Source organism: Callospermophilus lateralis, chromosome 1 (genome assembly GCF_048772815.1).
Source record: "Callospermophilus lateralis isolate mCalLat2 chromosome 1, mCalLat2.hap1, whole genome shotgun sequence".
Classification (NCBI taxonomy): Eukaryota; Metazoa; Chordata; class Mammalia; order Rodentia; family Sciuridae; genus Callospermophilus; species Callospermophilus lateralis.
The window spans coordinates 138160258-138176056 of record NC_135305.1 but is presented as its reverse complement, the minus strand read 5'-3'; the positions used below and the strand labels follow the sequence as shown (position 1 = coordinate 138176056).

At 39.7% G+C, this 15799-nt stretch overlaps 1 protein-coding gene and 1 pseudogene across 4 annotated transcripts in view; one reads left to right on the top strand and one right to left on the bottom strand.

Annotated features, from left to right (window-relative positions):
- Positions 1–15799, bottom strand: part of Cltcl1 (clathrin heavy chain like 1) — a 118816-nt gene that overhangs the window by 87368 nt on the left and 15649 nt on the right. For all 4 annotated transcript variants that reach the window (XM_076859710.1, XM_076859866.1, XM_076859788.1 and 1 more), the window contains exon 2: positions 7505–7712. In XM_076859710.1, the coding sequence (XP_076715825.1) occupies positions 7505–7712 (208 nt within the window). The remainder of the gene's footprint in view (positions 1–7504; positions 7713–15799) is intronic.
- Positions 2937–3713, top strand: LOC143412000 (small ribosomal subunit protein uS2 pseudogene; annotated as a pseudogene).

Genomic DNA, 15799 nt, shown 5'->3' with positions numbered 1-15799 from the left:
AGTGAGACCCTGTCTCAAAATAAAAAATTAAAATGGCTGGGGATGTAGCTCAGTGGTAGAGCACCCCTGGCTTCAATTCTCAGAACCAGGAGGGACCCTTAGTGGTAACATGAAATACTGAAATATTGCTCCCTACTAAGATCATGAACAAGGCAAGGGTTATTTCTCTGACCAATTATTTTGATATCATACTGGATACAATAGCCAGTGAGACAAGGCAAAAAAAAATTTTTTTAAAGAGTAATAGTAAACCTCTCTTTTTTCAGAGATAGCATAATTATTTACAAAGAAAACACCAAGGAATTAAATATCCCCAAAACAATTCTTAGAATAGGTGAATATAGCAATGTTGCAGAATACAAGGTCAATATATAAAAACATTGAATTTTGAAATTCTAGCAGCAAACTGAAAATAAATTTTAAAAAATCTATAATGCCACCAAAAACATAACCTTTAGAAATAAATTTAAAAGATTTGCAAATCTTCTGCACTATAAAGCATAAAATGTGTCCAAGAAAAGCTTAAATAAAAAAAGGTGCATGGATCAGAACACTTACTAAGATGTTATTTCTCCCCGAATTTATCTATAGGTTCAGTGGGATCCCAACTAAAATCTCAGCATCCTTTAAAAATAAAACAACAACAACTTTTTGTAGTTGTAGATGGACAGAATGCCTTTATTTGTTTATTTTTATGTGGTGCTAAGGATTGAACTCATTGCTTCACAAATGCTAGGCAAGTGCTCTGCCACTGAGCTAAAAACCCCAGCTCAAACATCCTTTTTAATTTTAAGTATAAAATGCTGATTCTAAAATATATATGGAAATATAGAGGATAAAGAACAGTCATAAAGATTTTAGAAAAGAACAAAGTTGGAAGACTTACTACACCTGACTTAAATACTATAATGATACAGTAATAAAATGTGTTATGGCCATAAGCATAAACTTACAGATGAATGAAAAAGAATTGAAATAGCTATATGCAATTGAACTAACAAAGGTGAGAAGAAAAAATATTCACATGGAATCTCAAGAGGACTTGAAATAGCCAAAATAATCTTGAAAAAGATCAAAGGTGGAGATCTCATACATCTGGACTTAAAACTTATTACAAAGTTAGATGTCATTAGGAATATAAAAATAAAACTACCTACAGAGAGAAAATATGTATAATCACAGAGCCAATCAATAATTTATATTCTGAATGTAGAAAGAAATGTTATAATTCAATAAGACAAATACATGCTTAAGAAATGGGTTAATGGCTCTGGGTTGAGGGAGGTGGGAGGGAATAAGTTGCAAAAGATGTTTTGTTAAGAGCGTACTAGAAAATTACAGCTTAACTATTCCCTGTATGTTATGTGCATTTCATTAACTTTGCTGTAATGGACACAGGAGTCCTAATTTTATAATATACAGTCCCTACTAAGAGTTTGCCAATGTATGACAAAAACAGAGTAAACACATTTTGTACAGAAACGCAGGATTCTGAGAAGGACTTTTTGAAGTGAAATTCTAATATCACATCTGAGTGATACATATGCCTATATCACATGTGATACAGGACAGAAGGAAATGGAAGAAATGAAGGATTCTAGGCCAGAATAACCATTGTTATATGTGTGTAGTTTATTCAACACTACTTTGTACAACTGAAGTCCATATTTGAAAAATATAGTCTTTCTTGATGTTTAGAAGTGTACAAAGTATGTCAAAAGAAGAGATAGCAAGTAAAACATTTTTTGAGGAAAAAACTGGTTAATGGGCTGGGCACAGTGGTGCATGCCTATAATTCCAGCAACTCGGGAGGCTAATGCAGGAGGATCACAAGTTTGAGGCCAGCATCAGCAACTTAGTGGGATCCTAAGCAACATAGCAAGACCCTGTTTCAAAATAAAAAGAGCTGTGAATATGGTTCAGGGGCAAAGTGCCCCTGGTTTTAATCCGCAGACCAAAAAAAAAAAAAAAAAAAAAGAGGGGGTGAATATATATAAGATCTTTATCACACATTGATCCGTTTGTTTTTATAATTCTTTGTAAAAAGCTAATTTTTAGATTCAGGGTCTAAATAAAAATCAGGCAGTTTGCTAATCTCTCAGTTATAATATTAGTGTTCTAGTAAATGATGAGCAACAAATGAAACATTCTACCAGCACTTTATGATCTTTTGGATAAGGGCAAAAATATGTCTCCAGTTCTAAAGTATTCACCATGAATCCCTGAGCAGATAAGATGTGAAGAGGGACTGGCTTCTCCAGAAGACATGGTCAAAGGATCTTGGTTACATGGCCAGGTACAAGGACAGGTACAGGGTACAAGGTCAGATTAGGTCATCAAGAGGAGGGTAGTGCTACCACAAGGGGATACCTTTGTCTTGAATCCTTTTGAAAATTTAGATCCACTTTCTGTGCTACCTAGGGAAAAAGGGTCATTACAGCATTGTTCTTGATTTCCATTGTAACTTAAAGGAAAATTGTCATTGTTATGGGATGATTTGAAAATTAGCCCCGACTTACCTTATTTTGCTCAGACACCTCATCCTATGTGAAATTGGCTTCCCTTCCACATGAGCCTATTGCATAAAAGCTAATACCTCCACCCCCACTTACTTGCATCCTGACCACAATATCCTTGCTTTAGGGGACTAATGCAAAATTGTTTTTGAGTATGAAATTTCTGAGAGTATGATTATATGACTCTTTTTTGGTAACTTTCCATTTGTATGAGATGTACCTTACGATTATGATTGCTTCCCCTGCAAACTTTTTGTAGTTTTAGACCTTATAAGCATGTTACTGCCCCCCAATCAGGGTCGAGGGTTGCACAACTGCTTGCTGCACTCTTGGCCCTGGATGGAAATAAAACTTTTGTCTTTACCTTAAAAGGCCCTAGAGAATTATTTATAAATTTGGGAATAACACCTTAACTTCACAATGTCTGGAGGCCTTGATGTCCTGCAAATGAGGAAGGAGGATGTCCCCAAATTCCTAGCAGCAGGAACCCACTTATGTGGCATCAACCTTGATTTCTAGATTTCTAAATGGAACAATATATCTAAAAAGGAAAAGTGATGGCATCTATATCATAAATTTGAAGAGGACCTGGGAGAAGCTTCTGCTGGCAGCTCGAGCCATTGTTGCCATTGAAAATCCTGCTGATGTCAGTGTCAAATCCTCTAGGAATACTGGCCAGTGAGCTGTGCTGAAGTTTGCTGCTGCTATGGAGCCACTCCTATTGCTAGCTGCTTCACTCCTGGAACTTCACTAACAAGGCAGCCTTCTAGGAGTCATGTCTTCTGGTATGTACTGGTCTCAGGACTGACCACCAGTCTCTTACAGAAGCATCTTATGTCAACCTGCCTAGCATTACTCTGTGTAACACAGATTCTCCTCTGTGGTATGTGGATATTGCCATTCCATTCAATAAAGGGAACTCACTCTGTGGATGTGATGTGATGGACACTGGCCCCAAAAGCTCTGTACATGCATGGCACAATTTCCTGTGAACACCCAGGGCAGGTCATACCTGATATTTACTTCTACAGAGATTCTGAAGGGAATGAAAAAGAAGAGCAGGCTGTTGCTGAAAAAATTGTGACCAAGGAGAAATTTCAGGGCAAAGGGACTGCTCTAGCTCTGGAGTTCACTGCTACTCAACCTGAGGTTGTAGACTAGTCTGAAAATGTGCAGGTACTCTTTATGCATATCTAAGCAGTTCTTTACTGAAGACTGGAGAGCCTGGCAGCCACTGAAGACTGGTGTGCAGCTCCCACTGCTCAGTCCAGAGAGAACAACCACTTAGTGGTCTTGAGCTGTTCTTCTGTAGACACTTAAGCAAAAATAGAAATAAATTTATGGAAAATAAACACTTGTTTCTTTAAAAAAAAGAGATTCAGTGCTTGAAAAACCATTTTCCAATTACAAGACCTCACTGGGCCAAATGAGGTGGTTCATGAGATTCAAGATGAGACCCCTTCACTTCCTTGCTTTACCAGTACCTGTGGAAACCAGTTATGATTTGAAATGAAATGACAGTGCTGGCAGAGCTTATTTGTAAGTCAATGATCTCTTTAATTCAATTACCACACAAACACTTTTCTTTTTTAATTGTTTTTAGTGTTGGGGATTGAATAAAGGAATATTCTGCCACTGAACTACATCTCCAGCACTTTTCAATTTTCATTTTGAGACGGGTCTTATTAAGTTGAAGAGGCTGGCCTCCAACTTGAAATCCCCCTGCCTCAGTCTCCCAAGTCACTGGGATTACAGAGGTGTGCCACCATGTCCAGCAAATATCTTCTTTTTAAAATACATTTTTTTGTGGGCTGGGGCTGTAGCTCAGCAGCAGAGCACTTGCCTAGCGCATGTGAGGCACTGGGTCCAGTCCTCAGCACCACATAAAAATAAACAAATAAAATAAAGACATGCTGACCATCTACAACTATAAAAAATATTTTTTTTGCTAATTTTGATCTAGAGTTTTTAAAATACACTATATATCTTCCATGTGCCAAAAATTTGTACTACAAGAATCTGAAATCAACCAACAGCCACAAAATTTAAGTAAAAGTAGCAGAAAGCCTTAAATTGTATCTCTGTTTCCATAACTTCACATTTTCCTATACAAAGCAGCACTTAACATTGCTACAGATGAAGAAATTCATATGAAGTATGTGGGGGTGTGTCCACAGAAAGGCCGTGCTGGTCTCCTGATGGACAGACACCATCTCATAGAATGCCAACTTTAAACAAAGACTCTCTAAGACTAGGTTACAGGGAGATATCAAAGCAAGGCTGCTTTGAATTCTGTCTAAGAAGACAAAAACAAGGCTACTGTGCAATCTGCAAACTAACAACACTCCTCCTCCTATAGCTAGAACAAGTGACATGCTACTTCTTTACCAATTACAGCTTTTAAAATATTGTTATACATACATACATTTATTTATATATATATATATATATATATATATATATAAAAAAAACAGTCCAATATATTTTGATATATTAATACAAGCATGAAATACGTCTTATTCTAATTAGGATCCCAGTCTTATAGATGTACATGATGTTGAGATTCATTCTGGTGTATTCATATATGTACATAGGAAAGTTATGGCAGATTCATTCCTCTGTTTTTCCTACTCCTATCCCCCCTTTCTTCCCTTCATTCCCCTTTGTATAATCCACTGAACTTTTATTCTTCCCCTCCCTTCCTTGTTGTGGGTTAACATCTTGATATCAGAGAGAACATTCAATCTTTGGTTTTGGGTGACTGGCTTATTTAGCAGAAAGTCTCCAGATCCATCCATGCGAATGTACTAATGTCATTCTTCTTCTTTATGGCTGAGTAATATTCTATTGTGTACCATAATTTCTTTATCCATTCATTTGTTGATGGGCATCCACCAATTATAGCTTTATCCCCTCTGGTCTTCCTTTTCTCATAGATAAGATTCCTTGAGATGCCCTATCACAAAATACCCCCACTTTCTGAAAATATCTAATCTATGGCAAATCTCTGCTTCCTTAGACTATCCTACAAATCATACAACTAAAGCCAAAATTCTAAATAAGGTTCTTAACTTATACCCTCTTACTGAGGTATACCCTAGTTTCATGTAGTGTGTGTTCTCTCACTGTATAACCAGAGTAATAAACCCAACTTGTTCAACTGCACGCATGTTGCTGGTGGTATTGGCTAGAGGGGGATGGCATCTTCTAAGTACTATATTCTCTCAAGAAATTTTTACACACACACACACAAACAAACACACCAAAAGATCCACAATGCACAATATTAAAGAGAATTGTGCTGGAGAACCAGGAAAAGGCAGGTCACTTCTGGTACTTGCTGTGAATACAAAATAACAACATGCTACATAAGATCTCTCTAAAATGATTTAAAATACAGAAATAAAAACCAACAAGGGGAGAATGCCATAAAAAATAGCCAAGGCATAAGTGACAAAGTAAGAGAAATAGAATCATTAAGTTCATAAATTTAATACTTTTTTCAATTAAAATTAAAACAGTTTACACTGCTTATACTACATGTTCAAAAAAAAAAAAAAACTTTGACAAAGCCAGGCATAGTGGTGCACACCTGTAATCCAAGTGGCTGAGGCAGGAAGATCGCAAGTTCAAAGCCAGCCTCAGCAACTTAGTGAGCCCCTGAGCAACTCAATAGGTCCCTGTCTCAAAATAAAAAATAAAAAGGGCTGGGATGTGCCTCGGTGGTTGAGCAGTTGAGCATCCCTGGGTTCAGTCCCCAGAACCCCCCACCCCCCAAAAAAACCCAACTTTGACAAGACTTCAAGGAAAAAGGTAGACTTGGTAACAAAACAAAGATCTTTTGAATACAAAAACTTCAGTTATTTCTTTTTAAATAGAGGTCCTAACTTCCAGATGTCCTTATACCTACTGAAATGTCAAAGTAGGCCCTATTTCTACAACAAAATAGAAGCTAAAGCAAAGCTAATATTTGGCATTCACAACATTTTTTAATGTCTTTATTTATTTATTTATTTATTTTGTAGTTGTAGATGGACAGAATACCTTTATTTATTTATTTAATTTTTATGTGGTACTAAGGATCAAACCCAATGCCTCATGCATCTTGGCAAGTTCTCTGCTTCTCAGCTACAGCCCCAGCTCTAATGCCTTTATTTTACTTGTTTATTTTTATTTTTTACATATTTTTTTAGTTGTCAATGGATCTTTATTTTATTTATATGCAGTGCTGAAAATCAAACCCAGTGTCTCATACATGATAGTCAAGTGCTCTACCACTGAGCTATAGCCTCAGTTCCATATTTGTTTATTTTTATACGGTGCTAAGGATTGAATTCAGTGCCTTACCTGTGCTAGGCAAGCACACTGCCCCTGATTAGAGCCCCAGCCCATTCACAAATTTTTGGTCCAAAAATAGTTTTTATTTTTCAAGGTAAACAATTTTACATAAAACATTCACAAGTCCACTCTGTACAAAATTCCTTCATTTCTAAATCAAGGCAATATGAAAAGATTCTATATTTTTCAAATTAACCTGAAAGTTTTTCATACCCAGTGTTTCCTGTGTTCAGAGAAGTGAAATTCTATTAATGATCAGCTCTCCTTTCATGAGAGAGGGAGGTTTTTTTGCTTCTTCTCAGGATGCCTAGAGCAGCCTTGTAGCAGGTCCTGACATGAGGGTACCACAGAGCCCTCTTTATGAGCACACATGGTACTGCTCTGGATTTCCAGACCTATGAAGACAAGGTCCTAGGCATTTGTTCCCTCTCAGTGTGTCTGGCACAGTAGGTGACATTACAAAGCAGCTCTGGTTCTCATGGACTTCTTACAAGGGCACACTAAATATAGGTTCTGCTAAAATTTTTGGAATCAGGTTGAATACTACTTATGACACCTCACTGTGAGTTTACTGACACTTGTCTAATACATAAGGTAACAAAGTAGGTACAGTGAAATAAAATTCCTTTCTAAAAATATGTTGGGCTTACCTTTCAGAGCTATCACTTTAGAAGCTGGATTCATGATGGCACTCTCTGCTGAGATAGGACGTCTGATGGGTGCCATTGGGTCATTCATGTCAATAATCACCACTTGTGCCTGCTCCCCGACTTTCTCTCGGACACATATGAACTTGTCAGACTCCATGGTCAGTGTGCTAAATCCAATATTGGCTGGATTTATTCCTAGGTTTTGGAGCTAAATAGAGAAGAACCTTTGATTAAAGTAAGCTTTTCCTTTCTGAAATAGATTATCTCTAGCCTAGTGTTAGAAGGAAGAGGAAAATGTATACTAGAGTTTAGAAAAAACTTAACATTAGGTAAATATTTAAGGAAAACATAGGTTTTCCTTTCTATACTTATAATAGTAATAGTCCAAAGGTCAAGAGAAGCCCTTGAGCTAACTTTCAAGGGGCTTAAAATTTGCAGGGGTGACAAGGCATGTGTAAGAATAAAGATAGCACCAGGGAGTATAAAGGTTGCCATAAGAGACACAGAAAGAGATGAGCTGGAGGGAGCCCATAAAAAACACCACCAGAGAAGGCACAGAGAAGTTCATCACTGAGGAGAGCTTTTGGGAGCTTCAGGGGAAGAGAATGGGGAAAAGAGGAGACACAAATACTGGTTTCTCTAAAAAGCAAGTAAAAAGAAAAATTAGATAGGAATTTGTTTAAAACATCTCCCTAGACATCATTAAGTCTGCCTAAATCTGATTTTTACTTGTGAAAACCAAAACTAGGCAACTTTCTCCAAAGGCCAGCATATGAGAGTACCTGGATTAAATAAGACCTACTAATGGGATTTGCAACAATGAAATTCCCCAGAAAAACACATATTTAAGAAGCATACATAAAGAACCTATAAAGAACCATGTCTATTTCTATAAATTCCCCTGCCTCAACAAGCTACCTTTATTTTCACTTTATTTATTATTTGAAATGGGTCTTGCTGTGTTGCCAAAGCTGGTCTGAAATTTCTAGGCTCAAGTGATTCTCCTGAGTCAGCCTCAGTGGCAGAGTAAAGGGAGGCTGCCACTGAATCAGCCAGTAACTGGGACTACAAGCACATGCCATTGAGAGGAGCTTTTCTTTGTGTTTTGCTTTGCAGTGCGGGGGACTGAACCCAGGGCATCCTGCATAACAGACCACTGAGTGTTCTATAACTCCAGAAGTTCTTTTTATAAAATTAATTAATTAATTTGTTTATTTAAACTAGGTATATATGACAGCAGAATGCATTCTGATTCACTGTACACAATTTTAGCACAACTTTTCATTTCTCTGGTTGTACATGATACAGCATCATACCATAAGTGCAGTTAACACATGTATCTAGGGTAATGATGTCCATTTCATTTCAGACCTTCTTTTATTTTTAAATATTGTTCAGTTCAATCCCATCCATACTGCTATTGTTTTGACCTTTTAACATCTGTTTCCTTGTGTAAACTTGTGTAAGTTTATTCCACCTACAAAGATAATGAACCCCTTGTTTAAAAATATCTACCACCTTTTGGAAGGAACAAGAATGAGACTGTTCATACTGTTGGTATAATTTTTATTCTATTATTTTTTCTTTGTTTTAGGTATGAATGCCTCAAAAGCAGGGACTGTATTCACTGTTTGTTGTCTTTATAGCATAGTCTAACACACACTGGATATTCTAGCTACTGAGTTCAGCAGGCTGCAGAACAAAAGATTACCTCATCTGATCTTCCTACTAACCAAGGTTTTTTTTTTTTTTTTTTTAACTAAGAAATCATTCCAGGAGTTGGAGATATGGTTCAGTGGTAAAGGGTTTACCTGATTCCTGAGCCTCCTCCATAAAAGTCCCAGAACTCAAGCCTGTTTTGCCTCTCTCTCCTATAGAGAGATGGTGTTTATTTGTCAGCGCTGACAAAAAAACTCTCCTGTGCATTTCTGCCTGGTCTCTGTCTTTATTTCTTGCTTACCCGTCTCTCGTTCCTTGCTTTCCCTTTAATCCTCATCAAAATAACCAGTGACAAGGGGCTGGGGTTGTGGCTCAGTGGTAGAGTGCTTGCCTCATATGTGTGAGGCACTGGGTTCAATTCTCAGCACCATATATAAATAAATGAATAAAATAAAGGTCCATCAAACTAAAAAATATTTTAAAAAAATAACCAGTAACATTCTTCAGATAACTAGAAAAAGCAATTCTCAAATTCATATAGGAGCTAGTGCACACTTTTGATACCAGTGACTTGGGAGGCCAAGGCAGAAAGATTGCAAGTTCACAGCCAATCTCAACAACTATTTTAGTTAGGACTTTTGCCATTATGAACAAAAGACCCGAGAAGGTCTTTTAGAGGAGGAAAAGTTTCTTTGGCTTACGGTTTCAATAGGTGGCCGACTCCACTGCTCTGGGCCTGAGGTGAAGCAGAACACCACCACAAAAGGAGGAAAGCAGTTCAGGACATGGCAACAAGAAAGCAAAAAAAGCACTCCACTCATCAGGGACAAAATATAAACCCCAAAGGCATGCCCAAAGTGACCTACCTCCTCTAGCCACCTCACCTACCTACAGTTACCTCCTAATTAATCCATATAAACGGATTTATCATCCACTGATTATGTTAAGACTCGAATCAGTTCAACTCTGCAAATTCTGCAGTCTAACACATGTGCTTTTGGGGGATACCTCATTGGTAAACCCAAATAGCAACTTAGTGAGATTTTGTCTTGAAATAAAAAATAAAAAGGGTTGGAAATGTAGCTCATTCACAAAGTACCTCTGGGTCCAACCCATGGTGGTGGTACAGCTACTACTGCTGCTGCTACTACTACTAGTAATACTACTAATAATAATGAAGCACAAAGACTCCAAAGAGCCAAGGCAATCCTTAGGAAAAAAGGACAGTGCTGGAAGCATCACAATACTTTATTTCAGAATATACTATAATGCCCCTATAACAAAAACAGAAAGGTATTGCCATAAAAACAGACATGAAGACCAATGTAATAGAAAAGAGAACCCAGAAATAAATCCATGCATTCAAACCATCTGATTCTCAACAAGAGTCAAAAACATACACTGGAGGGGCTAGGGTTATAGCTCAGTGATGGAGCACTTGCCTAGCATGTGTGAAGCACTGGATTTGATTCTCAGTACCACATATAAATAAATAAAATAAGGGCCCATCAACAACTAAAAAATATTTTAAAAAAACCATACACCAGAGAAAAGAACCTCTTCAATAAATGGTGGTGAGAAAACTGGATCCACTAGATCCTTATTTCTTACCCTGTACAAAAATCAACTCAAATGGATCAAAGACCTTAATATAAGATCTGAAACTACCAGAAGAAAACACGGGGGAAACACTTCAAAATACTGGTATAGGCAACTATTTCCACAATTGTTCCTCCAATAGAACCTCCAACAGACCCAATAGCTAAGAAAATAATACCAAGAATTCACAAATGGGATTGCACCAAATTAAAAAGCTTCTGCACATCAAAGGAAATAATCAACAGAAAATTAAGTGAGCCTACAGAATGGGAGACCATTTTTGACAGCTATTAATCTGACAGAAGATTAATACCCAGAATACATAAAGAACTCAAAAAATCAAGCACCAAAAGAACAAGTCATCCAATCAATAAATGGTCTTATTTAAACTTCCCAGAAGATGTACAAATGAACAACTATATGAGAAAAGCTCAGAATCTTTAGCCATCAGGGAAATAAAATTAAAACTACATAGCTATCATAGCTCATCTCAGTCAGAATGGTATTTTAAAAAAATGTTGTCAAGGATATGGGGAAAAAGCAACCCTTATAAATTGTTGGTGGGTCCAACCCATGGTGGTGGTACTACTACTGCTGCTACTGCTGCTGCTACTACTACTACTACTACTACCACCACCACCAATAATAATAATGAAGCATAAAGACTCCAATCCTTAGAAAAAAGGACAGTGCTGGAAGCATCACAATACTTTATTTCAGAATATACTATAGAGCCCCTGTAACAAAAACAGAAAGGTATTGGCATAAAAACAGACATAAAGACCAATATAATAGAATAGAGGACCCAGAAATAAACCTATGCATTCAAACCATCTAATTCTCAACAAGAGTCAAAAACATATACTGGAGGGGCTGGGGTTATAGCTCAGTGGTGGAGTACTTGCCTAGTTTGCAAACTAGTAAAGCCACTATGGAAATCAATATAAAGATTCCTCAAACAAAACAAAAATAGAACTACCATATGATCCAGCTACACCATTCCAGATATATATCTGAAGGAATCAAAGTCAGTATACAATAGAGATATCTGCATACTCATGTTTATTGTGACACTATTTACAATAGTCAAATTACAAATTGAGGCTAGTTGCCCATAAATAGATAAATGGATAAAGAAAATGTAGTATATATACATAATGGAGTATTATTTAAACATAAAGAACAACAAAATCATGCCATTCTTATGAAAATGAATGGAACCAGAGATCATCATGTTAAGTGAAATAAGCCAGATTCAGAAAGGCAAGTATCACATGTTTTTTTCTCATATGTGGAACTAGAAAGGGTGGGGGGAAAGACAACACAAAAGGGGGACTATTCGGAAAACAAAGGAAAGACTACTGTAAGGAGAGGGTAGGCAGGGTAAGAGAAAGTAATAGGAAGGTACAATTTTCTCCCCTAAAATCCATTAGATTTGTGAACTCTTTGAAAAGAAAATCATGAATACTTGCAGTGGAAATGGGCTCACTTAAGAAGTCACACCAAATCAATCTCACTTTGTTTCTTCTTTTTTTCTTCTTCTTATTTTTTTTTTCAGTACAAGGGATTGAACCCAGGAGAACTTAAACACTGAGTCACATCCCTATCCCTTTTTTTTCATATTTTATTTAGAGACAGGGTCTCGCTGAGTTGCTTAGCAACTTGCTAAATTGCTGAGGCTGGCTTTCAACTCGTGATCCTTCTGTCTCAGCCTCCTGAGCCACTGGGATTATAGTCATGTGCCACCCACCCAACTCAACCTCATTTTCTTGAAAGCAAAAGTAATAGAATAAAATTTCATTTCAATAAGCGATCTAGCTTAGGTCTGCTGAGGTAGCTTAAAGTAATTTTATAGACATTAAATTTTCATTGTAAGACTTTTATCTATGGCACCTTTATAGTACACAGAGCTTTGTTTGTATTAGTTTCTTCTCAAATTGAAAGTCAGGTCTCATCATTTAGATCCATTAAAACATTCAGCATTGGCTGGGATATAACTTGGTGATATGAGACTTCCCTAGCATGCACAAGGCCCTAGATCCAATCCTCAATACCACACACAGTCAAAAACAAAGGAAAAACTTTCCACAGAAAAGCCCAAACAACACATGAAACAAAAGGCTCCTGGAATGAGATAGATAGATAGAGAGGCATGGAGCAAGCTTATATACAATCAGAAGTTCAGTTGAACCACACCCTATTGGCATAGACCATATGTATCACTGTCTATCTGATGCTGAGTCCCAGTACTCTGACTTTAACCATCTGCTAGTCAATATTTTGAACAATTACTGTGGTCAATCATTCCTCATATCAGGAATGATTTTATTATCTGCTAAAGGGATACTGTCAACATAAGAGGCCAACCTGAATGGGTCTGAAAGGACTATAAAATAAAAAAGATAAAATTACACAAATTCAAACAAACAGTACATTTGTGTTAAATATAAAAAAATAGGATCAAGATAACCAGCCACAGTGGCACTAAAATAAAATGTCAATCAAATGTAGTATGAGCCTTCTTTGGATGCTAATTCAAATAAACCAAATAGATAAAATAATTGATACAAAAGAGAAATTTACAATGACAAGATATTGAATAACACTGAGGGATGACTTTTTTTTTTAGGTGCAATAATGTTGTTAGAGTACATGTTAAAAATAAAAGTTTTAATGTACATTGATGGGTTAAGAGATGTAGTAGATACATATAACTGGATTATTACTTAGCCTTAAAAAGGATGGAAATTCTGACACATATAATTTCACAGATGAACTCTGCTATAGTTTTGTTATGAGATGTCTCACAAATTTTCATATGTGAGACAACACAAGAATTTTCAGAAATGAAATGATCAGATTACGAGATATGACCTAATCAGTCACATGCAGGATTAACTGGGTGTAACTGTAGGCAGATAGGGTGTGGCTGGAGGAAGTAGGTCATTGGGGATGTGACTGTGGGATTTATATTTTGTCCCTAGCAAGCACAGCTCTTTTTGCTTCTTGGTTGCCATGTCCTGAGCTGCTTCTCTTTTCCACACCTTTCTGTCATGATGTTCTGCCTTTCCTCAGGCCCAGAGCAATAGATTTGGCTGACCATACACTGAATCTCTGAAACTATGAGCCAAAATAAACTTTTCCTCCTCTAGGTTGCTCTTGTCAGGTCTTCTAGTCATACCAACAATAAAGCTGAGTAAAATAAACTCTGAGGTCATTACACTGAATGGACAGTCAGTCACAAAAAAGACCAATGTTGCATGCATGAGTCCATTAATATGGGGTACCTAGATTAGTCAAATTCACAAAGACAGAAGAAAGAAGAATGGTGGTTACCAGGGACTTGGGAAGAGCAGGAATGGGGAGTCAGTATTTCAGTGTTGTAAGATGAAAAAAGTACGGGAAATGGACAGTGGTGATGGTTATATGACAATTTGAATGTGTTAAGTGTACTAAATTGTACACTTAAAAATCGTTAAGACGCTTTTTTTTTTTTTTTTTTGACTGATCACAGCTCTTTCAGCTATAGATCAGCGGGGAAAACTTAAGGGCCCCTCCCAGCTCTCCTGTGAGCGCAATAGCCAGACCGAGGGCGGCACGGGAGCCGGCGGCAGCCACGGCTGCGGCGAGGGAGCCGGCGGCAGCCGCGGCTGCGGCACAGGAGCTGGCCAGAACCGGCGGGAGCCGCAGCAGCAGCGCGGGAGCCGGTGGGAGCCGAGGCGGCGCTGGCACAGGAGCCGGCAGGAACCGCGCGGCGCGGGACTCCCAGCTACCGCTCCCACCAGTGCTGACAACTGAGGTCTCTTGCACCGACTCGCCTTGGCGTGGGACTCACCGCTACCGCTCCCACCAGTGCTGACAACTGAGGTCTCTTGCATCAGATACGGGGGCGTGGCTACCAGAAGGTAAGCAAATTTTCTGGGGGTTCTCAGCCCCAAGCTCTACAAACTTAGGGCCTGAGGGAGGCAAACAAGGAGAGTGTGCCCAGGCACTAATGAAACAGCTGCTCCACGCGTGTGCAAGGTAGGCGGAACTGTGACCACCGACAAAACAGGCCCAGTGGACTGCCAGACACATCGCTCAGATTGGGGGAGGGGCAGAGCCGCCGGGCGCCTGCAAGTTACGCAGACCTGCGAATCACCAGCAGATCAGGCCCAGCAACCGCGGGGCGGCAGAGCCACCCCCGGGCCTGCAAGGTAGGGGTACTTGCCACCCACCGGCAGGTCAGGCCCAACAATCTGCGGAGGGGCACAGCTGCCCCACGAGCCTGCTAGGTAGGCAGAACCCTGACCACCGACAGAGCAGGCCCAGAGGCCAGCCAGACACATCGCCCCGCCCCGGTTGGGGGAGGGGCAGAGCTGCCGGGCGCCTGCAAGGCAGGCAGACCTGCGACTCACCAGCAGATCAGGCCCAGCAACCACGGAGCAGCAGAGCCACCCCTGGGCCTGCAAGCTAGGTCCATTTGCCACCCACCGGCAGGTCAGGCCCAACAAACTGCGGAGGGGCACAGCTGCCCCACGAGCCTGCTAGGTAGGCAGAACCCTGACCATCGACAGAACAGGCCCAGCGGCCGGCCAGACACATCGCCCCGCCCCGGTTGGGGGAGGGGCAGAGCTGCCGGGCGCCTGCAAGTTACACAGACCTGCGAATCACCAGCTGATCAGACCCAGCAACCGCGGAGCGGCAGAGCCACCCCCGGGCCTGCAAGGTAGGGGCACTTGCCACCCATTGGCAGGTCAGGCCCAACAAACTGTGGAGGGGCACAGCTGCCCCACGAGCCTGCTAGGTAGGCAGAACCCTGACCACCGACAGAACAGGCCCAGAGGCCGGCCAGACACATCGCCCCGCCCCGGTTGGGGGAGGGGCAGAGCCGCCGGGCGCCTGCAAGTTAGGCAGAACTGCGAATCACCAGCAGATCAGGCCCAGCAACCGTGGAGCGGCAGAGCCACCCCTGGGCCTGCAAGATAGGCGCACTTGCCACCCACTGGCAGGTCAGGCCCAACAAACTGCGGAGGGGCACAGCTGCCCCACGAGCCT